Source organism: Glycine max, chromosome 1, assembly GCF_000004515.6.
Source record: "Glycine max cultivar Williams 82 chromosome 1, Glycine_max_v4.0, whole genome shotgun sequence".
In the NCBI taxonomy this organism is placed as follows: Eukaryota; Viridiplantae; Streptophyta; class Magnoliopsida; order Fabales; family Fabaceae; genus Glycine; species Glycine max.
The window spans coordinates 36,466,980-36,493,002 of NC_016088.4; the positions used below are offsets into that span (position 1 = coordinate 36,466,980).

General features: G+C 38.4%; 2 protein-coding genes across 2 annotated transcripts; both read right to left on the minus strand.

Annotated features, from left to right (window-relative positions):
* Positions 1-5,363: 5,363 nt before the first annotated feature.
* LOC113002374 (uncharacterized) lies at positions 5,364-6,164 on the minus strand. Its single transcript, XM_026129544.1, has one exon. The coding sequence runs from the start codon at positions 6,162-6,164 to the stop codon at positions 5,364-5,366; it is 801 nt and encodes a 266-aa protein (XP_025985329.1).
* A 609-nt stretch (positions 6,165-6,773) lies between these two features.
* Positions 6,774-7,817, minus strand: LOC121174691 (uncharacterized). Its single transcript, XM_041014491.1, has one exon. It carries the CDS (start codon positions 7,815-7,817, stop codon positions 6,774-6,776), a length of 1,044 nt encoding a protein of 347 aa, XP_040870425.1.
* Between the last annotated feature and the right edge of the window lie 18,206 nt (positions 7,818-26,023).

Genomic DNA, 26,023 nt, shown 5'->3' on the forward strand with positions numbered 1-26,023 from the left:
CCTTTCAGAACAAACTCAGAATTGTCATTTCTCAAGTTATCATGCAATTTATTTATTCACGCATATGCTCAAATCTAATATTATTACCACTACTTTTCATTTTGAACATAAGCTACAAATATGACAAAATAACTTAAACTAGAAACCTAATAAAACATAAGAACATAAAACATAAACAAAAAAAACATAAATAAAACTAGTGTCCTGCGCCACCTCCCAAATCTGCCCATGGGCCCCAATCAGCGCTAGCCAAGTTGACCATGAGGTCCTCATTAACTACAGGATCCTCTGTAGCGGCGGCTCTAGAAGGCCTTTCCCCCATGTCAGTGGAGGGCTGGTCTCCTGGCCAGGCGACCTGCTGACGATAGGCCTTCGGAGTCGTCAGCAACGGATCCATCTGCAAGTGGAGGGACAAGCGATGCAGGTCCTGAATGATGATCTGTTGTCCCTGGTATAAGGACCTGAGCATCTGTCCCTGCATGTCTGGAGGTGCAGCAGTGGATGGAAGTGGAGGCTGTGGTCACTGGGAGGAAGGCTGAGAAGTAGGGGGTGCCTCGGATATGGACGCTGGTGCTCTGGTGCGAGTCCAGCGGGCCCCTGGAAATGTAATGGATGGATCGGCGGGGTTCCAGCAGTTCTTCTTCACATAAGCAAGGTTGATCGTAGGGCTGAGTGACTCAAAGATCAGGGTATCAGAAACCACCCCTTGAATGTCACACAACGCTGTGATCAACGTCGGGAACCCGAGCCTCGAGGTACTGGACTGGGCAATCTGACTGATCTGCTGAGATATAAAGTTGCCCACGTCCATATCCATCCGGCTCACCAAGCTGTAGATCAAGCGTGCCTTGTCAAGATTAACATCATATGTGTGAGAAGTGGGTGCAAGATCATAATAAGAGAGGACACTCCATGTCTGAGCGAGTGTCGTCATGTCCTTCCTCAGCAGCTTCCAAGGAAGACCATCGGCGTTTAGAACAAAACGCCCTCCTGGAGTACATAATGTGGCGGGGATGGTGTTTGGATCGGGATGAGTGTTGAGATATCTGGTGTAGACTGGGTACTCCTCCCCGTCCTCTAAGATGACTGGGGTGTCGAGGAAGTCGTTAATCGTGTCCGCGTCAAAGCGAACGACCTGTCCTCGCACCCGGCAAAATCGGGGATTGTGGTCCTCTAGATCATAAAGGTTCGAGTAGAACTCCTTCACCAGAGCCACATCGATCCTCTTCTCCGATAGTCGTGTAAGCACCTGGTCCCATCGACACCTCCTGAGTTCCTGGAGGAACTCATCAAACATCACGGGTCCAAGTTCAGCATTCCTCTCCGGAAGGATGTTCCGGAGCTGAATGTTGTCCTGGTACCTGTGCCAGGCAATCTTTGAAGTGAAGTGGGAAGAGTCCCAGTTGGACGCTTCCCCAGGTGTGGGCACTGCTTGGTGTTTACGGGAGGCCATCTGAAAAAAACAAAAAAAAAATAGCAGAACATACTGCAGTTAGTAAACATGGGGGTGCAAAAAGTAAGCAAAATAGGGGTGAAGTTAGTAAAGAAGGGAGGTGCATAAAGTAAAGAAATGGGAGGTGCAGTTAGTAAAGAAGGGTGCAGAAAGTAGCTAGAAGGGGGATGTGGAGAGTAGAAGTTGGGGTGCAAAGAGTAAAGCGTGAAGGCTGATGGCAGATGCACGCGCTTAGCTCTTGGGGCACGAGCTTAGCGCGCTCACTGAGATTCATGAGTGCGCTTAGCGCGGAGGTGCCGGCTAAGCGCGTGCTTCGTGCTTCTGCTGTTATTCTTGTTGGCTTAGCGCGCTCGTCGTAGCTGTACCATGTTATGTGTTCACGCTAAGCCTATGTGTGAGGCTTTGCGTGATGATACCTGCACTCAGTTATAACAATATTCCAGACCCAAATCTTACCTTTTTTTTCGTGAAAACAACTTGAAAAAAGTCACAAGAAAGCCTGTGGGTAAGAAGAGAATGCAGAGAAGAGGGGTTTTTGGAGAGTTGGAAGGCATAAAAAGAAAAAAAATGAGGTTTCAGAGATTAAAAACCCCCTGGGAGGCAACTGAGGGGTTGGGGAGTTTTGAAAACTCCCCAGGAATTTATGACTTGCGCGCTTAGCACGCATGTGGTCGCTAAGCGCACCAAGGGAATCGTCCCTTGGTTGCCCCTCAGATTTAAAATTCAAAAATTCAAAACTTACCTGGGCGCTTAGCGCGAGGTCTCGCGTTAAGCGCATGACTTCGTGCAGCCTACTTCAGTGTTGCTATTGGTACCCCTCCTGCTGCTATCTTCACCTGTTGGGCCTTTGCTTTTCGTACCCCCTGTTTGTTGTTTGCACCTATTGGGCCCCTGTTTTTTTTTAAAAGAAACAAAATAGAAAATAAAAAATGCAAAATAAAGACAGAATAGAAATACCTATAATTACCTTAAATAATATGTTGGGTTGCCTCCTAACCAGCGCTTAGTTTAATGTCTTTAGCTAGACATAGGGCTTCTTTCACGGATCTTTTAAATGCATGACGGTCGTCAACTTCTCTAGTTGTCCTCCATTGTAAATCTTTAAGCGTTGTTCGTTGACAATCCATTTCTTCTCATAATTTTCTACTCGAGGGTCCACCAATTCTACTGCTCCGTGAGGTCTGATTTCTTTGATAATGAACGGTCCTGACCACTTTGACTTTAGCTTTCCTGGGAATAGTCTCAACCTGGAGTTGAAGAGTAGTACCTATTGCCCTGGCTGGAATTCTTTCTTTTGTAACTTCTTATCGTGATACGCCTTAGTCTTCTGCTTGTAAATCCTAAAGAATTCATAAGCGTTCAGCCTCATTTCTTCCAATTCCAGTAACTGCAGCTTCTTCTTCCCTCCGCATGCACTATTATCAAAGTTTAGAAATTTAAGAGCCCAATATGCTTTGTGCTCCAACTCTACTGGTAGGTGGCATGCCTTCCCATATACTAGCTGAAAGGGTGATAAGCCAATGGGAGTCTTGAATGCTGTCCTGTAGGCCCAGAGTGTGTCATCGAGCTTCAAAGCCCAATCCTTCCTTGATGATGCTATTGTCTTTTCGAGGATTCGCTTTAGCTCTCTATTAGAGATCTCTGCTTGGCCATTTGTTTGCGGATGATAAGGTGTAGCTACCTTATGTCGCACATTGTATTGCTCCAGGCCTTTTCTCATATGATGGTTACAAAAATGCGTGCCCCCATCGCTAATCAGAGCTCTTGGTACTCCAAAACGGGAAAAGATGTTCTTCTTCAAGAACTTGATCACTACCCTGGCGCCATCTTTTGGTGTGGCTATGTCCTCCACCCATTTGGAGACGTAATCCACAGCTACCAAGATGTAAACATTCCCGTATGAAGAAGGAAGAGGCCCCATGAAGTCTATGCCCCAGCAGTCGAAAATCTCAACTTCCATTACATTTTGTAATGACATTTCATTCCTTCGTGAGATTCCCCCTGTTCTTTGGCATCTATCGCAATATCGCACAAACTCGTGGGCATCTTTAAAAATGGAGGGCTAGAAAAAACCCGATTGTAGCACTTTTGCCGCCGTTGTGTCCCCATTGTGATGACCACCATAGGGTGAACTGTGGCAGTGCCAAAGAATATTTCGCGCTTCTTCCTTCGTAACACATCTTCGTAACAAATTATCAGCCCCTGCCTTGAATAATTGAGGATCATCCCAGACATAGAAGCGTGAATCATGCAAGAATTTCTTCTTCTGATTCCAATCAAATTCTTTTGGAATGATCCCGGTGGCTTTATAGTTGGCCATGTCTGCAAACCAAGGTCGAGTGTCGGCCTGTAAGAGGAATTCGTCAGGGAATTCACCTTTTACCTCTGGTTCCTCCTTGGTGATCTCCTCATTCTTCAATCTGGACAAATGGTCAGCCACTACGTTTTCGGATCCTCTCTTATCCTTGATGGTGATATCAAATTCTTGTAGCAACAGGACCCATCTAATTAATCTCAGCTTCGAATCCGCCTTAGCTAGCAAATGCTTGATGGCGGCATGGTCAGTGAAGATGATGACCCTTGATCCTATCAAGTAGGACCGAAACTTTTCTAAGGCAAAAATAATGGCCAGAATCTCCTTCTCTGTAGTGGCATAATTTAATTGTGCCACGCTTAGGACTTTGCTGGCATAATATATGGCGTGAAAAACCTTGTCATGCCTTTGTCTCAGAACTACACCTACTGCATAATCGCTAGCATCACACATCAATTCAAAATCCTTGCTCCAATCTGGGGCAATCATTACTGGTGCTGTGGTGAGCCTATGTTTCAGTGTCTGGAATGCTGTTGAACAATCTTTATCAAACTTAAAGGCTACGTCTTTGTTCAGCAGATTGCTTAGGGGCATGGCGATTTTTGAGAAGTCCTTAATGAACCTCCTATAAAAGCCAGCATGCCCCCAAGAAACTTTTGACGCCTTTGACATTCAGTGGTGGTGGCAACCTCTCGATGACGTCTATCTTTGTTGGGTCAACTTCTATTCCTTTACATGAGATCTTGTGACCCAAAACAATACCCTCTCGAACCATAAATTGGCACTTTTCCCAATTCAATACCAAATTGGTTTTGACACACCTTTGTAATACCTTTTCTAAATTTTCCAAACAAGTGTCGAAGGAGGGTCCAAAAACCGAGAAGTCATCCATGAAAACTTCGATACTCTTCTCCACCATATATGAGAATATGGCCAACATGCACCTTTGAAATGTAGCTGGTGCATTACACAATCCGAATGGCATTCGCCTATAAGCAAAAACACCATAAGGGCATGTGAAGGCCGTCTTTTCCTGATCCTTGGGATCTACCGCGATTTGATTATAACCTGAGTATCCGTCCAAGAAACAGTAGTATGCTTGCCCTGCAAGTCTTTCCAACATCTGATCCATGAAGGGCAATGGAAAATGGTCCTTCCGGGTGGCTTCGTTTAACTTGCGGTAGTCAATGCACATCCGCCAGCCCGTGATAGTTCGTGTGGGTATTAGGTCATTCTTTTCATTCTTCACGACTGTCATTCCACCTTTCTTGGGGACCACTTGTACCTGACTGACCCCACCGCTATCAGAGATAGGGTATATGAGTCCAGCCTCTAGCAACTTAAGCACTTCCTTCCTTACTTCTTCTTTCATAGTTGGATTCAGACGTCTCTGAGGTTGTCGAATAGGCTTGTAATCGTCCTCCATCATTATTTTATGCATGCAGTACGAAGGACTGATTCCTTTCAAGTCAGATATATGCCATCCGATTGCTTCCTTATACCTCCTCAGGATGTCCACCAACCTGTTCTCTTCGTCCTGTGTTACTGCATTACTAATTACTACAGGCTTGGTGTCACCCTCCAGGAACACATACTTTAAATGTTTAGACAATACCTTAATTCAACCTTCTTTTTCTCGGGCAGAGCCTCATTCTCTAATATCTCAAAACAAGCTTCTTTCTCAGGAATGACTTCTTGTCGATCCAAGTCTTCCAAGCAAGCCTTGAGATCCTCTTCTTCTTCACTGGTGAGACAGTCCATCTTATTTACTATTGCTTTCTCCAGTGAAGTGTGTGGTGTATCCAGAATACTAACATTATCGTCCTTGTCAATCTCTTCTATCTTGAAGCACTTCCAACCTTCCCGTGGATACTTCATTGCTTTAAAAAGGTCAAAAGTTATCTTCTGATTGTCAATACTCAGTTCCAAGCTTCTGTTCCCCATATCTACCACACAGTTGGCAGTCAACATGAAGGGTCTACCTAAGATAAGGGGAATCTTTGTGTCCTCATCGATATCCATGATAACAAAGTCCACCGGAAAAGTGAAGTGGCGAACCTTGACCAGGACATCTTCTACCACCCCGTATGGTCTTGTAATTGAGCGGTCTGCCAATTGAAGTGTCATCTTAGTGGGATCAATTTTCAGATTCCCAATTCGTCGACACATTGATAAGGGCATCAAGTTGATGCTTGTCCCTAGATCAATGAGGGCTTTATCTACCGCTTCTTTTCCTATAGTGCATGGGATGGTAACGCTTCCGGGGTCCTTGAACTTTTTAGGTAGCTTCCTTTGAATGATTGCGCTACAGTTGCCTCCTACTACAATGTTCTCGCTATCTATATATTTCCCCTTCTTAGTGATGATGTCTTTCATGAACTTAGAGTAGAGGGGCATCTGTTACAAGGCTTCCCCGAATGGCATGGTGATCTCCAGTCCTTTAAATATTTCTAAGAAACGCTTGAAGTAGCGCTCTTTATTCTTCTTGGTCGGTACCTTAGGATACGAAAGATCCTGCGGCAAGACTGGCGATTCTTCCTTCTTAGCTTCTGTTGCCTTTTGACTCTTGGTTTTAGGTGGTGAGACCACCTTCTCTTCTTCCTCTAGCTTCTCTTCCTCTTTTGTTTCTTCTTCTTTCTTATCCTCAGTTCCCTCTTCTTCTGTCATCGTTCCTGCTTCTTGAGCGTTCTTTTATGCTCGAGTCATTACCGCTTTACACTCTTCTCTTGGGTTATTCTCAGTATTAGCCCCAAAAGTTCTTGTGGGCCTTTCAGCTCTTTCATGGGCTAGTTGACCCAGTTGTGTCTCTAGGTTTCTGATGGCTGCATCTGTGCTCTTTTGGTGTGATCTCGTCTCTTGGATGAATGCCTTTGTCTCCTGAGTGCTTGCCCTTGTTTCTTGGATGAAACTTAAGAGCATTTCCTCTATACTGAGAGACAGCTTCTCTTGCTGACTCGGACCTTGACTAGGGTGCTGGTACGATGGTTGAGGCCTAGGCTCCTTGTACTAATTTCCTTGATTTCTCCAACCGGAGCCTTGGTTAAAGTTTCTTCCCTGGTTAAATCCTGGCGGTCCGTTATTGTATCCAGACGGGTTTCCTTGGTTGTAGCCTTGGAAACCGTGGCGATTAGGATTGCCCATGTAATTTATTTCTTGAGAGGGCTCGTGTTGGATTGTGCATTGTCCAGGCTCATGTGTCCCTCCACATGTGGGACATCCCTCTACTTGCAAAACAGGGGAATGAGAAGTATTCACTGCTTGCAGTTGTTGGGGCAATTTTTTGAGCATCTCCGTAAGAGCTTTTAGTTGTCTGGACAACAGCTTATGTTGTGCCAGAGTTGCGTCTGGTGTACTAAGCTCTAGGAGGCTTCTCTTTGTTGGGACATAAGAACGGTCACGAAGGATACCCTGATCGCTAGCTGCCATGTTCTCAATGAGTTCCATCGCTTCCTCGGGTGTCTTTAACTTGATCTTTCCTCCCGCAGATGCGTCCAGTAATTGCTTCGATTGAGGTCGTAATCCATCAATGAAGATGTTTAATTGTACTGGCTCGCTATATCCATGAGTGGGCATTTTCCTTAACAATCCGTGGAAATGATCTAAGGCTTCGCTAAGGGATTCATCTGGGAATTGATGGAAATATGAGATTTCTAGTTTCCTTTCAGTTGTCTTGGATTCAGGGAAGTACTTTTTCAGAAATTTCTCTACAACTTCTTCCCAAGTCCTAAAGGTGTTGCCCTTAAAAGAATGCAACCATTTTTTTGCCTCTCCCGCTAACAAGAAAGAAAAGAGGTTGAGGCGTACTGCTTGTGCAGGAACTCCCGCTATCTTAACCGTGTTGCATATTTCTATAAATGAGGCTAGATGCGTATAAGGATCTTCACTTGGGAGACCGTGGAAGAGGTTCCCCTGAATCAGCTGAATGAGAGAATGACGGTACGAAATATTAGGCGCTTGAACCTCCGGCGGTGTGATACTTGTGAAGAATTCAGGAGTCGTAGTATGAGAGAAATCCTCTAATGTAACCCTACGTGCTGGTTCTCCGTCCATTTGAACGTGATTTGGCGAAAGAGGAGGTGAAGTATCTATGTCTTGCTCCCTTTGTCTTCTTGCAGCGTTGTTACGCCGACAGGTAGCTTCGATTTTTAAGTCTATGGGAACGATAGTAGATTTACCTCGCATAAAAGCACAAGGTTCTACCCGTGCAATTTATGGAGAAGGAAAGAATGGGGAAAGAGGAGTGGTGATAGAAAGAATGGCCAAGGGATAGAGGAGGGGTGAAAGAAATAATGGCCAACATAATGGCCAAGAGTGATAGAAAGAATGGCCAAGAGGGAAACTGTGACACCCTCTACCCCTCACATATATATTAATAAAGGAATAAAAATTCAAATATTAATTAAAAGTATTTTTAAAACATTTTTAAATACAAGCTTTTCAAATGGGTAAAAGGCTCACATTCACTTTCTTCTACATCATATTCAAACTTGTCCAAATAAATAATAAAGTCATCTCGACTCAAAGAAAGTCATATAAGTCTCATACAATTAATATAGAACCTATATCCTAATGTCACATCCTATCAGAGCGTGGTGTTCCCGTGTCCTCTAGCATGAGGTTCTTCATAGTCATCCACCTATTCATCTGCTCCCCCGAACACAAGTTCAAGATCATCACAGGATCCAAGCACAACAACACACAGGGAGTGAGTTATCACATTCCTAGCTAATAGAGAAACAAGACAATTAAATATACATATTATATAAATGAGATACTACTTGCTTAAACATAGCTCACGTAACTTCACCACTTCGTCATTCAAAATTCACTTTTCAATTATCAATCACATTACACAAGAATCCCACACTTCGATCAAGATATAATAACACATCAATTAGCAAGCATATGTAATAGTTATGCTAAGACTCAATTCTATATGCAATGTGGTACCATGTCAGTGAAAAACCACCCTGGGGCTCTTAGGAGTACATAACAAGATACACCACACAATGGGTTTGTTAGGTCACTCTCACTAAGTAAGATCATAGGGAGACCAGTCAGGGTCACGATGTTTTGCGAGAATGCTCCAACCATATGAGATCAGCATAGGCTTAAAGGAGCACTCAAACCCGGTGACCCCCAAGACCTACACTCCGAAGAGTCCGTCAGGGCCTCTCCCTCCTGATTCAGGTCCAACCCCTAAAATAATTTTTTTTACATGCAGACACTGTTCATGAATTATACAATACCCACGACCTTACACTCGTGTTTTAAACACGTTCAACACAATTGCGCTACGATTTAACACTGGTTCCTAAATAGGAAACCTACATTTTCTCTTTAACACTGTGCATCAACGCTTTTCTCAAGATAACGCTGGTCGGGTATTGTACAATTCATAGCTTACAACACAAGTAATTTCACATCAAGTGTTAACTACACACTTATCCACAACTAGAACTCATTCACAATTTCACATCTCATAGTGTCACAATCCACCATCACATGTTTACACGTATCTCACAAATTAACACATGTTCAACTTTACACTTATACTCAATCTCAATAACAATATTATAATCTCAAAGCAACATGTTATTCTACAATTCATCACATACTCACAATTTGAATTATCATTTCATATCCTCAATATAACAATTTATATAAAAGACTATCACAACATGAGGACTAAAACCCCTCAAATAATATTACACAATTATATCCAAATCATAGGTCCAAATATACAAATATCAAGAGCACAATTTATCAAGCAATTTTCATCAGGACATCAATATTTTATTTATAATCATAAAGGAAAAATTGCAATTTAACAAACATCCCAAAATAAAATCCCAATTTAATCCTCTAAGGATCCCTACACATGTTCTCACTAATCCCCAACTGTGAATAACTCATCTCTTACCTCTAAGCGGGCTCACGTGTCTTCAGCCAACGATAGCAACATCTCTAGCGGTTCCCGGAAATTCTTTCAATTATTCATCCGACTGCTCCGATAGAATTCCCAAACGTCAGAGAGACGGAGAAGAGATTGAAACCTCCACTTGTACTATCTTCATACGATTCCTTTTTCTCCCTCCACGAATATTATCTCGCAAATCCCAACGGTGGAAGTGTGCGGAATTGAATTTCGAACAACGTATCCAAATTTCACAATAATCCAACGGTTAACGAAACCGGGATCGTAGTTTTACCAAGACAGCTCTGGGTTTCTGCGGGAAAGAAAAAGGCTACAATGCGAAGGGTTTTTCTCTCATTTCAGAAATGATATCGAAATTATCAACGGTGAGAATTCTCGGAATTGTGTTGCGAACATGATACTCAAATTTCACGACGATCCAACGGTGAACGGGTTCAAGATCGTCGTTTTTCTGAGACTGGTTTGGTGGGCTGCGGGAAAAAGAAAGGGTTTTGAGAGGAGAAGGGGAAAAACGAAAATGAGGCCAAAAGGAGGCAGCTGACTTAACATAACCATTTATACCTAGGGTACTCAGCCTATTATTTGCTCTATATTTATTTATTTATTTATTTATTACTAAAAAGCTTTTTAAATTTATTTACGAAAAATTGGGATGTTACAGAAACAAATTACAAAATGGTAGTATGGCACTTAAATGCGAAAACAAAATCCCCGGCAACGGCGTCAAAAACTTGTTAGCTTTTTGGCAAGTGTACCAAATCGTTCGTAGTAATAATCTCTCGGTAAGCCGAGTGTTGTACCACAGAGATTTTGTTGCACTTATGTGAAGTACTTTTCAGTTTGCAAATTGTAAATTTAGTGTATAAAATTAAATGCAATTTAAATCTAGCAAGGGATAAGAAATTTAAAATAAAAGATAAAGAAAGATAATAGATAAGATAAAGAAAAGATAAAAGATTTAAGAATAAAATTAAAGGATAAAGAAAAAGGTAATTTAAATCTAAGCAACTACTTCTAATTTAAAGGAAACTAAAGCAATAAATAAAGAATAAAGTCTATAAAATGTTACTAAATCTAATAAGCCTAAATACCTACTCCTAAATAGGAGATAACTACTCCTAATAAAACCCAACAGTAAAATAAGGAATAACTACTTCTAAGAAAACCCAACAATATAATAAGAAACTTCAAACAATAAAATAGGGAATAAAATCTATATAATAAAATTGCTAAAACCTAACAAGTCTAATCAGCCTAGATATATGGATTCAGGATTTGTTTGTTATCAATACCAGTGAACTGATTCTGCCCCACATCTATCCATCTACTTGCCCCTGATGCCTCATGATGACAAGCCTACCTTAATTACCTATCTTCCAAATGCCCTTTGCGAAGACTCAATAACTAAGATGCATTAAGATTAAATTCTAGATGTTTGCTAAAGCATGGGCATCGGGTCAATGCTAACCTTATGATTTCTTTCTTTTATTGTTCTATTAAGCGTTACCCTCTCCCGAGTGGACTAACCCTTAAAACAGATTCACGCATTCATTCCTTACCCCTAATTAGGCTTTACCCTCTCCCGAGTGGACTAAAGACTAATAGAAAATAAAGACTGAGATGCAGAATAAATAAGAAAGAAAAGCAGATAAAAGAACCTGGAAGGAAAACCCTCTAATGATAACCCGATAATTTCTTCCTTTTATTGTTCTATTAAGTGTTACCCTCAAAACAGATTCAAGTATTCATTCCTTACCCCTAATTAGGCTTTACCCTCTCCCGAGTGGACTAAACCCTAACAGAAAATAAGGTCTGAGATACAGGATAAAAAAGAAAGAACGATAAATAAAAGAACCTGGAAGGAAATCCTCTTTTTATTGATAACTCTTAAAATGCTCCATACATCATTGGCTTTTTAGGCTTTCCAGGCCCTAGGCTTTGGGCCTTCGTAGTCTCGCTGAGCGCGAAGCCTCGCGCTCAGCGCCACCTCTCGCTCAGCACTTGTCGTGCTCTTAGCGCCTTGCCTTCTTGCGCGCTGGGCGCGTCCTGCGCTTAGCGCCTTGCTGGACTTGGGCTTCTTCTGATTTTCTTCTTTTTTTTCTTTATTTCTGCTCCTTTTTGCTTGTTGTACCTCCCTTTTTCACATCTGCAATCAAAATACGAAATTAATTAAATCTTTCCAAATTAAAGCACAAATAATTGTTATATAATTAATTCTATGTTAATTTCAGACCGATTTTCCACTATTAATTCACTATTATTTAGCAGTTATCAGGCATATTTTTCCCTTTTAATTTCTTTCATTATTTTTCTTCTTTCTTCCTCTCTTATTTGTTCTATCTTATCTTGATTTATTTCTACCATCTCTTTTCCTTTTTCTTTTCTTTCTAGTTTTTCTTTCCATAACTTGAGGGAACTAAACTCATCTAAGATTCTAGATAGATGATCCTTATGACTAGTACCCTCACCATTAACACTAGATGAATTCTGACTCATGTTGGTTCCTAAGTTGTGGTTCTTTCTTGTTGGGGGTTTGTAAAAGGTAAAAGTTAGTGTTCAAAAGAACTCAAGATAAGTGTGATAAGTAAGAAGAAAGTATTACGTAATTAAAAGATAAACTAGGTGTGAATAGTAAAGAAAATAAGCTATGAAAGTAAGCAAGAAATCAAAGTGCAAGAAATGTAAACTAGGCGGATCCTAGGAGTGTATGGATGACCGCATTTAAGGTTCCCAACAAAGCATTCACTATCCTAAGGAAATATTGCCTAAAATTATTACACACAAATAGAAGTTTGGTAACCTATTGGAGGCTCCTAACACACTTTCAATGAAATGCCTTTTTGTTACAAAACTTGAAAGCAATGAAGGTAAGTAAATTGCCAATTACAAAATTACAAAACGGTCATCAATTTTGGTGGTTGTTCTCTCTTTGGTGATTCACTCAATTTGGAGTGCTTCTTAGTCCAATAGCTCTTAAGGTGGTTGACCCCTTGCTTCTTGACTCAAATTCTTCAAGGGATGGCACCAATCCTTTTTTCTGATTCCCTATATGGTAACTCACAAACAAGGAAACAAAGAGATAAGCAATAACCAAAGACCAAAAAAATGAAATGAAAGCTAAACCAATAGAGTTTTAACAAGACAAATTTTCAAGGATTATTCAACAATTAAAGCAATGAAAAGCAAGCTAGGATTCAAAGATAAACCTAGAATGACTCTAGAGTAGAGTACAAAAACTATATAAAAAAAAACTCAAGAAACCTCTAGTTTTGGCACTTGTTTTCACTACTTTTCAATTGAAATTTCATAACTAATATTGGTATAAAATAGGCACCAATTATAGAACAAATTTTGAGCCAAACAACAAGCACACTTCCCTTTCACTTTTTTTTTCTGGACACTAATTTTCCTCCCAACGTGTATGATTTTTACAAGTTCGTATGTTCAAGCTGTCAGCACCAACGATTTCAACCTAGAAATCAAAAGGCTTGGATAATTACAATTTGTATTTGCTTATGCTCAATTGTCTTGAATAACACAGTTCAAGAGAGCTTAAGACTTATTTCGATTCACAAATCCAGCCACAACTCAACACCACAACTCAATTTCCTCATAGGCATCATATAGGAAACTTAGAAAACAAAAAAAATAAAATTCAATAACAATACTACTTCTAGGAATTGATTTAGAACATGTTATGAACTAAATAACATGCATGAATTAGACTCAAAATTCGAAAGATAGGCTAAGAATATCAAGAATACATGAACAATGTATCTATAATTCAATCAACAAAATCAAAATTCAACACAAACTTAGAACATAATGGGACAATTATTATGACTAAACATGACTCTAAGACAACATGGATTAAGTGATTTACACTTAGATTTTTGAGTTTTTTTTTCTAATCAATATTTTGCAAGAAAATTGAGATCTAAAGATTCAGCACAAGAATATTATGACTAAACAATGATAGAACCTAAAATCAACATAAAAACATTATTCAAGAGTAGATCTATAAAATTTGAACCATAGAAATGCAAGAACAAGTGTAGATCTAAGATTTAATTGGTTTATTTTTTTGTATCTACTCTAAACAACACCAAACCACAAGACAATGGAGGAGATACATGGAGAATAAGATGAAGAACAAAGAATTAAAGTGAATTGACTGAACAAAAAAGATAGAGGAAGCAAAAGAACATCACCTAGATGAAGATGCTCTTGATACCACATGATGTAGCTCCATGTGGAGCTTGTAGGCCTTGGATCTTCTTCATCAATGAAGTCCTTTGCTTCTTGAAGATCAATGGCAGCGGAATAGAGATGGAAGAAAAATGATTGGAGACGCCACTTCAAAGAGAAGATGAGTCAAGAAGAAGCTCACCACCATAGGAAGCCATGGATAAGAGCTTGAAGGTAGGAGAAGATGAATGGAGGGAGAGGGAGAGAAAGAGCACAAAATTTTGTGTCTCAAATGAGGTCTTAACTTTGAAGTGTAATTCTCTAATGATGAAAGTTGAAAAAAATGCACACACATGGCCTCTATTTATAGCCTGAGTGTCACACAAAATTGGAGAGAAATTTGAATTTCTATTCAAATTTCACTTGAATTTGAAATTGAATTTGTGGAGTCAAATTTTGGAGCCAAAATTTCTCTAATTATGATTAGTGAATTTTAGCTATGGTTCATCCCACTAATCCAAGATCAAGTCCAAGATTCTTCACTAAGTGTGCTTAGGTGTCATGAGGCATGTAAAGCATGAAGGACATGCACAAAGTGTGACTATATGATGTGGCAATGAAGTGTAGAAAGCAAATGCTCACCTCCCCCTCTAAAATTTAATCAGATTGGGTTTCTCCCAATTCAATTAAATTTATTTCCCAACACACACATCAAATATTTACTTAATGCATGCAAAATTACAAAACTACCCCAAATACAAAAACTAGTCTGGGTGCTCTAAAATACAAAGGCTGAAAAATCCTACATTTCTAGGGTACCCTACCTACATTATGGAGCCCTAAATACAAGGCCCAAAAATAATGAAACCTTAATCTAATATGTACAATGATAAGTGGGCTCATACTTAGCCCATGGGCTCGAAATCTATCCTAAGGCTTATGAGAACCCTTGGGCCTTCTCTTGTATCTTTGGCCAAATCTTCTTGGAGTCTTCTTTCCAATGCCCTTGGGGGGTAGGATTGGATCATTCTCCTCTTTTCTCCCAAATCCTTTTCCCCAATTTGCCTCCCATTTATTGGTTAATCTTCCTTGTAAAACTTAAGTAAAAATTGTTAAATAGTAAATCCATATAATTAAATAATCAACAAAAAAATAGATGAAGTTCTTGCAACATTGCCAGTCTCCAACTCCAAAGAAAGATGTTCGAACCTATTTGTGTCTTCAACTCCAACTTAAATGTTATTTCAATGACTCACAAAACCCAAGTAATGATTTAGAAGTATATATTGAAATTGTTTGTGTCTCCAACTCCATAGATGAAATTATTTTTGGCTAGGCCTGGTGAAATAATTAAAACAATATTAGTAATAAGTGAATGAAATTAAAAATAGAAAAATGTGTAAGAGTGAGTTGGGATGAAAACCTACAAAATCACTAATACATAGATAGAGTGAGAAGGACTTTAACATGGGAGAAGAAGGATATGCAAAGCCAAAAAGTTGTAGCAGTATTTAAAAATTTTAAAATTGAAACGCTTATGCTGCTTATGCCAACCCTTGTTTAGATTTTTTTGAAATCCCTTTCATAGCTAACTCTTTCCTTTCTATCAGTGATCCCTGAAAAATAATCATGGACTATAGTTAGAAACTTAGAGAAATTTTTTAAGGAAAAGAGAAGTTCTAGATATCATTTTTCTTTATCACTTGTAGAGAGATCCAAATCCATCTTCTATAAGCAAAACTACTGATGAAAAATTTTCAATGGCATTAGCTAAGACAAAAAATTGAAAGTTGGCAAATCAATGTCTTCCTTCCTCAATATATTTTTGTAAGGCTTGTTGTAACTTTTTTCTTGCAACCTCTAATTGGTTGGAAATAATAGTGTAAACATGGACGTACTCATAAGTAACTGTTGAAAAAGTGTACTTAATTGCCAAATGCATGTCTTCCTTCCTCAATATATTTTTGTAAAGTGTACTTAATTGCCAAATACTCTCTCAACAACTCTTGGGCAAACACTTGCAAATTTATTGAGAATTCATCTAGGAACTTCAAATTGTATCATCATCTCTAAAGGAGAGAAATTCCTCTAGGAACTTCAAATATTATCATCCACTCTGAAGGAGAGAAATCTTTTTGTTCATATCAGAAAGTCAGTTGTAATCAAGAGACTAGTTGTTTCTTGGATTGTGAGAATTGTAATCAAGAGATGGGTTGTCTCTTGGAGAATCTTTGAACACAAGGGTGATGGATCCCAAGGTGTGTTCAAAGTCTGTAAAGGATTTACAGAGATAGTGGAAAATCTTAAGTGTGCCGCTCAATTGAGTGAAAAGAGTCAAAATTTACATTTTATCTGAAGATTTGAAGACTATGTCACTTGGCCACGACTATGGTACATTCAACATGGTCATGGTAACTAGTATGACCATGGTAATATGATGACTCCCCTTCTAAACAACGTCTGCCTCCCAACAACAATCATGATGAATTCACTATGGTTGTAGTTCACACTAGGATGGTCGTAGTCATTCCATAACATTCGAGAGCTTTAGTGTCATAGTTTTTTTGTCACGGTCATTGTGGATTTCAGCACGGCCATAGTGTGCCTCATACGAGTTATTATTCTTAGGAAATTATAAATTGGGGGCTGGAGTCTGTAAACAAGACTTTTGACATTTTTACGAATTAGAGAGTATTTTGAGGGTTGTTATGTGTAGGCAACACATTGAGGACAAATCGTAATCGTTGTTCTACCCTTTTTGATATGTCTATGGCAATTTCCTATAGGCTTTCTAATTGTGCTTTGATTATAAGCGGCTAGTCCCTCTAGTTCAGGGGTTATGATGTAAGTGTCAAATCGTACTCCTTTCATTGTTCTTAATGGAATTCCTCAGTGTTTTATGTTAATTAGTTATCTTCCTTATTTCTATTATTTATTTGGCAACTGATCATTCTTGTGTTTAATCAAATGTATTGTGGTAATCATCTATCTATATTTGGTAGACCTAGGTAGATAACGGTTTACACCAAATTGTACGATTAAACTGTTTGGATAATCTCTGATAGATTAATTAACCCTTAATTAATCTTCCCTGAATTTGAATATATCCTTTGACTTAAATTAATATATCTATGATCGTTGAAATATTGATTTAAGGCAAAGAGTATCATTAGACCTTGATCATAGGCTTTGGTTGACCTTGGGAATCAGTAATTAACCGTGGGAGGAATTTCATAAGAATTGGGATTAGGGGAAAATTGGTACTACTGAATCCTAGTCCCTAGTCGCTTTTAATATTACTTAAATCTCTCTTTTGGGATAGTTGATTTGTTTTCTCTTAAAATCAAAAAGCATAAAAATACTTCAATCTTCTTTTAATCATCTTGATTGTTTAGTTTAATAATTTTGACTATTTTAGGAATACAACTGGTCTCTAGGGTACAATATCTGGACTTAGGTTCATGATACTACTATGTGGGATACACTTGTCCTTGTGTGAGTACTATTTTTACGCATAATGTACTTCATGAGGATTTCAAATAACATGCACACATTCTCTGTCTCCTTTGCCTCAACTATTTAATTTTGTTGTGATAGTATATTTTCCCTTATACTACCTTCGTGCTATATAAAAGACATTTTTCACTTTATTACTTGCCCTTCTCTATAAGACCCTCTTCTAAAAGTATGATGTAATAATCATTTTTATCATATAATACCCTTAATTAATTACAGTAATTTCTCTCCAAACATTAATTACTCCTTGGTGAAAAACAATATAGTGGAGGGAGAAATGAAGGGTAGTTTTGGAAGAATAATATAATAATTGACAAGTTTAATGTTATTAACTAAATTAACCATTTTTCTTAAAGGTGCGTTTAGTTGAAAGGGTCTTATATATAGGGATGGAGGTAATAGTATTTTTCATATTAGACTAATCTACATTGCTAGAAGACATTGCATATATCTCTTTTCCTCTTGTTTTTCCTTTTGGTTGCCTTTTGTCCTATTAGGATGACCATTGGTTATATTGGGTGATATTCTAATAATCAATTGGTGTCTTTGGGTTAGAAGATGACGAGTAGGGCTAACAATGAAGTGAACCAACTTGAACATAGTTCAAGACTCAATTCGATAATTGACTCGTTGAACTTGAGCCTTATGAAAAAGAATTAAAAGTTGACCTCGTTACACTTGAGCTAAGTATAACTCAATTGAACTGGTTCATGAACCAATTCTCTCTCTCTCTCTCTCTCTCTATATATATATATATATATATATATATATATATATATATATATATATATATACACACACACGCTAGTCATGACATCTTTCTTTGAGCACCCATTTTTCTTCCATTGAATAACTTGCTTGTAACACCCATTGAACTTTTGCACACCACCATTTATCTTATTCCACGTACTTTTATTCCACTTACTTTTATTTGTACAAGTTCTCTTTCATTATTTCGTGACTAAGGGTTTGATTAATAATGTAAGAGGAATTAAATTTAAATTATGTTTTTGATATATTAACTAATTAAAAATATATATGATGTTTTTGGTTCTTGATGTGTTTTAGATGGGTTTAGATGAGGTTGAGCTTAAGTCATGAGCCTTGTAAGTAAGCTATAAGTTATGAAGAGGGTGTAGTTAGGGGATTCTAGGGTACAAATAGTAAAAATAAAAAATCTCCCCTTCTTTTTACGTCTGAGACTCTTCTTCTTTCATTTATCCTCCCCAACACCCCCCCCGGCACCATTATTAGAGACCTTTTCTTTCATCTACTAGAGTTTATTAGTTGTTTGTAGGTGTGTCTTCCTCTCATCTTACTCTCTTTATTCATCTTCTTCACCCTCCATGGAGCTAATTTATGTGTTTGATAGGAAGTTATTAGGTCCAATATGAACTAGAGACCCACAAGAGAGAAGAATATTCCATAACATTTTAAGGATTTTGTGCTTAAATAATTTATTATGTCTTTTTATTTAAAGCCTTGCATGAGTTGTCAGGCTCCTAGATGGTGGCTAGCTATAGGGTGAGTAGCTATCAGTATTCCTATCTTTTTGTATATAGTTTTTATGACTCATGAACGAAAGAAATGAAAAAGTTATTCAGTAATCTTACCTTTCTCACTATAGCCTAGATCATAATTTTAATATTTATTGAGCAATCTGATAAGCACAGATCTACCGTTGGTGCTTTCATCACCATGCCTCCTCGCAAAGACCTTGAAGAAATACTCCAGGGATTATTTGAACACTTGGGTGCCTTTCAGATCCAACGCGAGATGCATTATGATCTTTCACAATCAAGTATGAATGCTCGCATAGATGGATTAGACAACATCATTAACAACTTGGCCAAGAAAGTTACGACCTTGCCCACCTCTCACCAGCCTACCCTATCATAACCCATGGATGATGTACTCACCGCAAGTAATGTCCTTCATACCACTCCCTCTGTAATCTATGTCTACCCAGATGGCACTTTAGCCCATTTTACACCATCACCTGGAGCCACTCCACACGTACATCCTACCCTTGTTTTACCCTATTCCATTCCCCTAGGTTTTACTTCACCATTTCCCCCTCCACCACCTCCTGGTGGCCATGTGGCTACTCCTTATCTTCATTCGCCCATCAGACCACCTAAACTACAACTACCCCCATTTGAAGGCCAAGATGCCCTTGATTGGATTTTTCAGGCAAACAAGTTCTTCTCTTACTATCAGATTCCTCCTCACCAACATCTCTCTATGATTGCTTTCTACATAAAAATTGAAACTCTTTGTTGGTTTAAATGGATGCACCATAACAACCAATTGGTAGATTGGGACATTTTCATGAGGGCGCTTGAGATCTATTTTTGGACCATCACCGTACATCAAGTAGAGCTTTTCAAGCTCTATCAATATGGCATTGTTACAAAGTACCAACACCATTTCAAACAACTATGTAATCGTGTGTATGGTCTCAATGCTAAATTTTTTTTGAACTGCTTCATTTTAAGACTCAATACTGAGATTCGAAAAGAGTTGGTCATCCATTGCCTCACTTTAGTCCACCAAGCTATTGAGCTAGCCTGATTTCTGGAATCCAAATTAAAGGACTCAAAACCTAATCCTAGCTTTTGCCCAACCAGTTCAATTTCTTCCTCTTCCCAACAAACCATACCCACTGCATCCACTCAATCATCCTTACCTATCAAACGTGTATCCCAAGACCACATTAATGAAAGAAAGGCCCTAAGACTTTGTTATTATTGTGACAAAAAGTATGTCATATGTCATAAATGTCAGAATCCTAAATTCCTTCTATTAATAATGGAAGATGACAAGGACATCAACCCAACACAGGCCAAGTTCCTTGCTCACTTGATTGTGACTCCAACCTCTCAAAACACTCATAAGGAAACAACCTTGGTTCATTTACAAATATCCCCTAAAGCCTTGACCGAAATTCCTTTCCCTCAAACACTCAGGTTTTAGGGTTTTATTAAGGGCCAAAAAGTTGAGATTTTGGTGAACTTAGGGAGTTCTCATAACATTTTGCATCCCGACTTGGCCACTAAATTCAACCTACCTATTTCACCTACTCATCAATTCCAGTAATGGTTGGAAATGGTGTGCATATTCTTTGTGCAGGCCTATGTCCCCACATGTTACTAAATCAAAGGCATGAATTTGTGGTACTTGTTTATTTTTTGCCTATACAAGGAGCAAATATGGTTTTACGAGTTGAATGGCTTAGAACAATGGGCCCCATTATTTATGACTTTTTCATCCCTTGTATGACATTCACACATCACGAATCCAAAATTACCCTAACTGGTGACTCAACCATCCAACCTCAACCTGCCACCTTTAATCAATTTAGGAATTTCCTTCATGAAGATTTCATTTCATCTTTCCACCTTATCTCTTTTAGCTCCACCCTTCCCATCAAAGACCAAACACTATCCAATCCATCAAATTCCCTTCCTTTCATAGTCCAACCTTTGCTAGATCAATGCTTGTCCATTTTTAGTGAACCTCATGGCCTACTCCCGCCTCATAACCATAACCACCATATCCCTCTAGCACCCAATTCTAAACTAGTAAACGTGAAATCCTATAGGTATCTGCATGCTTAAAAATATGCAATGTCTTAGTTAATCAAAGAAATCCTCAAAGATGGATTAATTGTGTCATAGCCCGTTTTCCTCTCTTGTGTTTTTGGTCATACAAAAATATGGATCTTAGAGGTTCTGTGCAGATTACAGGGCTCTTAATGCATTCACAATTTGGGACCTCTACCCCATACCCACCCACATTGGATGAAACTCTGGATATATTACATGGAGCTTCTTACATCTCGAAATATTTGCATTCAAAGCATCACAAAATACGTTTACCACCTAAGGATACCCACAAGACCATAATTCACACCTTTAAGGGACACTGAGTTTTTAGTAATGCCTTTTGGGCTTACTAACACACCAACCACATTTCAAGCTATGGTGAACCACTTATTCAGGCCTTATCTTCATTGTTTCATGCTTTTTTTTTAATGATATTTTAATTTATAGTCCTTCCTTAAGTGAACACTTACAACATTTGGATGTGGTTTTTAAATTATTACAAGACCACCAATTCTTGGCTAAGCTAGTTAAATGTATGTTTGTTGTTAACACCATTGCTTATTTAGCCATATCATATCACCAGAGAGGGTACATTCTGACCCAGAAAAGATAAGAGCCATCATTGACTGGCCTACTCCTCCCACTTTCTCAGCTCTCTGGGGATTCCTAGGCCTCACAAGCTTCTATCATCGATTCATCTAACAGTACATGCACCTTGTTGTGCCACTCATAAATTTATTGAAAGCAAACAAGATAGAGTGGTCTCGAAGGGCCAATACAGCTCTACAGAGTTAAAAAATGTTATAGTCACCACCCCTATGTTGCAACTCCCTAACTTCTCCTTACAGTTTGATCCAAAGACCAATGCTTCATCCTCTACCATCAAGCCTATTCTCTCTTAGCAAGGTCACCTAGTGGCATATTTTAGTATAAAAAAAACTCTGCACAAAAATGCAATCCGCATCAGCTTGTGCAAGGGAAATATTGGCAATTACCGAGTCAGTGAAGAAGTGGTGACACTATCTTATTGGCAGCAAATTCCGCATTTTTATATACCAACATAGTTTGAAATACTTACTATCAGAGGTATATCAAACACCATAGCAACACATATGTGCCACTAAACTCTAAGGATTTGATTATGAGATCCTCTACAGGCCTAGGAAAGTTAATCGAGTCGTCGATGCTCTGTCTAAATGCCATACTGACGGTTCCCCACCACAAACTCATATGTTGCTGGTTGTAGTCTCATCCACCATTCGTTCTCTATTGGCTGAACTTTGCCAATTTTACACTAGCACACCGGAATGCCAAGCATGTTTAAACAAATTCTAATCAGATCTAGAGTTAATAGTAATGTTTTAGGGATGATTATTTTAGGGTAATCACTGAACTCCAATCTTCCTCCATTGGAGAACATTCAAGTCCTAAACCCCTCATTGCCAAGCGTGATTATTTTCTGGCTCGGAATGGCCACACAAGTAAAGACTTTTGCTTGATCTTGTGTTATTTTCCAACAAAGCAAATATGTTCCTTCCAAAATTTTGGGTTTGTAGCAATCATTTCCAACTCCTCACCAAGCTTGGTCTGATATAAGCATGGATTTTATCACCCATTTTCCTAACTCCAGAGGGCACACTATAATATGAGTGATTGTTGACCTTTTTACCAAATATGGCCATTTTGGGGGACTACCAACAAAATTCACAGCTTCCCATTTCACGAAAGAGATCTGCCACCTTCACGGAATGCCTCAATCAATTGTTTCAAATCACGATAGCTTATTTCTGAGTAGATTTTGGTGTGACCTATTCTGCTTACAAGGGACCACTCTCAAATTCTCTACTGCATGTTAAAAACAATGGCACATGAAACCACAAACCAATAAGGGGGTGAATTTGTTTTAAAACAATTTTAGACCCAAATCAAAGTTTTTTCGCAAAACCTTGTCCTTTAATCCAATTAATGCAATAGAGTAAGATATGTTGTAAATACCTTTATGTTTTCTTTTAACACATTATGGTTTAAACAAAGATACCAAGCAAATATCAAAAACCAAGTTTTAAGAACCTTAACCAATAAGCAATAAAGAGTTAAAGGGATAGAGAAAAAGATGCACACACAATTTCTACTTGTTCGATTTCTAGGAAATCTTCATCCAGTTGATCCATAGTAACCCATTACGATCTTTTCACTATAATCTTTGAGTTACAATCAAACTCACAAGCAAATGCACACCACAAATGCCTAAACTCTTGAAAACCTATCAAGAACTAAACTTACATGTTGAAAACCCACTACATGCACACCAATAAGAAACCTACTCAATGAAAAAAAAACACAAATTAAGGAAAGATTTCACCTGATATGTGAAAGATGTGAAAGTTTGAAAATATTTCCCTTGTATTATCAGCTTCTCTTCATGATTCTTTACAAAGATCCATTGCACCCGATGCAAAATGATGTTTCCAAATAAGGACCAAAGTGGTGATGACACTTAAAGGTTCTAAAAACTCTCTCAATGAAAATCACAATGTAAAATATGAGAGAAAAAGTGTCACCCTCAAAGTCCTTTGAAAAACTAATTTTAATAGCTTCAGAACAAATATAGTTGATTGTCCCCTAGAGATAGTTGACTAAATTGTTCTTCGCATCACCTAGGTTTCCTGATGAATAGAGAGTCATTTATATTACCATATAGTCTACTGTTTGCAAAAGCAGAAACTCATGAAACCTGATATAGTTGATTAGATACTAAGGATAGTTTACTAAATGTGAATCAATTCCAATTCTAAAAGAACAAAGATTGATCTAGTCTACTATATCAGCATCTAGTTGATTATATTGATGCGGAGTTGAAACTTAGTGATTTTAAACTAAGTTACAAGAGTTTCAACTCTTCAAGGCTAACAACCATGAATCAAAGCAATTACATCTCCTAGTGTAGGATGGATGTATGTATGATATCATACACAATCAAGTATTAAAGCAATAACAACCATCCTAATCAACTAATGTTTATAAATTTTACAACTCATCATCAACAAAAAAATACTATGAATTATGAAGTCTTCATAAACCCTTCCAGTTTACACTGTGTACCACACCCAAATAGATAGGCAAACAGAAGAGGTTAAGCAAACTTTGGTTGCCTACTTGAAGTGTTTCGTTAGTGACTTTTCGAAACACTGGTTTCTCTTCCTTCACCTCTCATAGTTTTGGTACAACTCGTCCATGCATTCCACCATTGGAATGTCCCCCTTCCAAGCTTGTATGGGCACACTCCTCCTTCCATTGTTGACTTCAAAATGACCCAGTTCCAACCATTGTGTCACAATACCTGCAACAACGTGCCCAAATCCTTAATACAACAAAGGATAACCTTTGCTTCATCTGTCAGAGTATGGAGACACAAGCTAACAAACATAGTAGGACTCTTACCTTTGTTGAAGGAGAATGAGTTTGGCAGAAACTCCAAATGTACTACCAAACCTTGGTCAGAAGCCAACTTGCCACTAAGTAGAGGCCTCATTTCCATGGGACTTTTCAAGTTAAGTGTCATATAGGGACAATGGCGTATGAACTCACTCTTCTAGGCTCTGCTTGGATTCATCCTATGGTGCATGTTTCCATACTTCACCATTACAATGAACCACCGCTGCCGAACCCTACCATTCTTCCTCACATTTCTCCAGAGGATTTAAATCACTTCAACCCAACTCCAATGGTTTTATACCCTTCACTCATCCCATCAATTGAAGACATAAACTCTTCAATTCCAACACTAAACTCTATAACAGCTGGCACCCACTCACCCTCGAGCTATCCACCATATTCATCCTAACTATTGATTTTGGGCCTTGGGGAAGGCAATACTCAGAACCTTCTAGATCCTCTTGTTTCTACTCCAGTCTTTGAGGACAAAGACAATTCTGGGTTGGGGAGTATTGTTAGGCCCAAACCACCAATTGAGCCCAATATTAACTAGAGGCCCATAAGAGAGAAGAAAGTTCCAAAACATCTTAAGGATTTTGTGCTTGAATAATTTATTATGTCTTTTTATTATAGCCTTGCATGAGCTATCAGGCTTCTAGATGGTAGCCAGTTGTAGGGAAAGTAGGTGTCATTGTTCCTATCTTGTTGTATTTAGCTACTACGGCTCATGAATGAAAGCAATGAAAAAGTTATTCAATAATCTTACCTTTCTTAGTATAGCCTAGATCATAATTTTAATATTTATTGAGCATTCTAATAAGCATGAAGCTATCATAGGAAATCTTAATTAGTTTATGAAAACTTGATTAAAGCTTGTTCTGATCTTGGTATAGGACTCCATTAGTTGAATCTATAGCAAAAGTTAGGAGAAGAGCACTTTTAAATCACAAAGTCTCCTCTCTAGCTTTTTCATCAAGGAAAAATCAATTTGTGGGGTAAGGGAAGCTAAACTATGATTGATTCTATGATTTGTATGATCCTTGAATGTCAAATGCTTCCTTTTTACCTTTCTTCCTTTTCCCTTTCTTGATTTTGCTTCATTGTGGTTGTTTTAGGGATTGAAATCTTAAACCCCCAATATTTGGGAATTTTTTTTATATAAATTCACATGATTCGTGAATTATTTAATGTTGGTTTGGTGTTTAGAAGTTGTAGGGATCATTTACATTCATTTGAATAGCTTGGGTAACAATTAATGGTGTCAAAATCTTGGATTTGTGGAGAAATTTTCATGCAGATTTTTCAAATTTAGCCTAGGCACGATTTTAGCATAGCTAAAATTAAATAGATTTGGATCTACCTAAATTTAGCCCAACCACGATTTTTAGCTCAGCTAAAACTCAGTAGAATAAGAATTTGTACAAATTTGGATGAAGTCACGATTTTTAGCCCAAGCTAAACCTCGATGGTGTTGGTACTGCACAAATTTATCTCAAGCTAACTTTTTGGCTTAAGCTAAATTAAGGGAAAATGTTGTATTTTATCTTGAATTCTTTCTTGAGAGTTCCCTA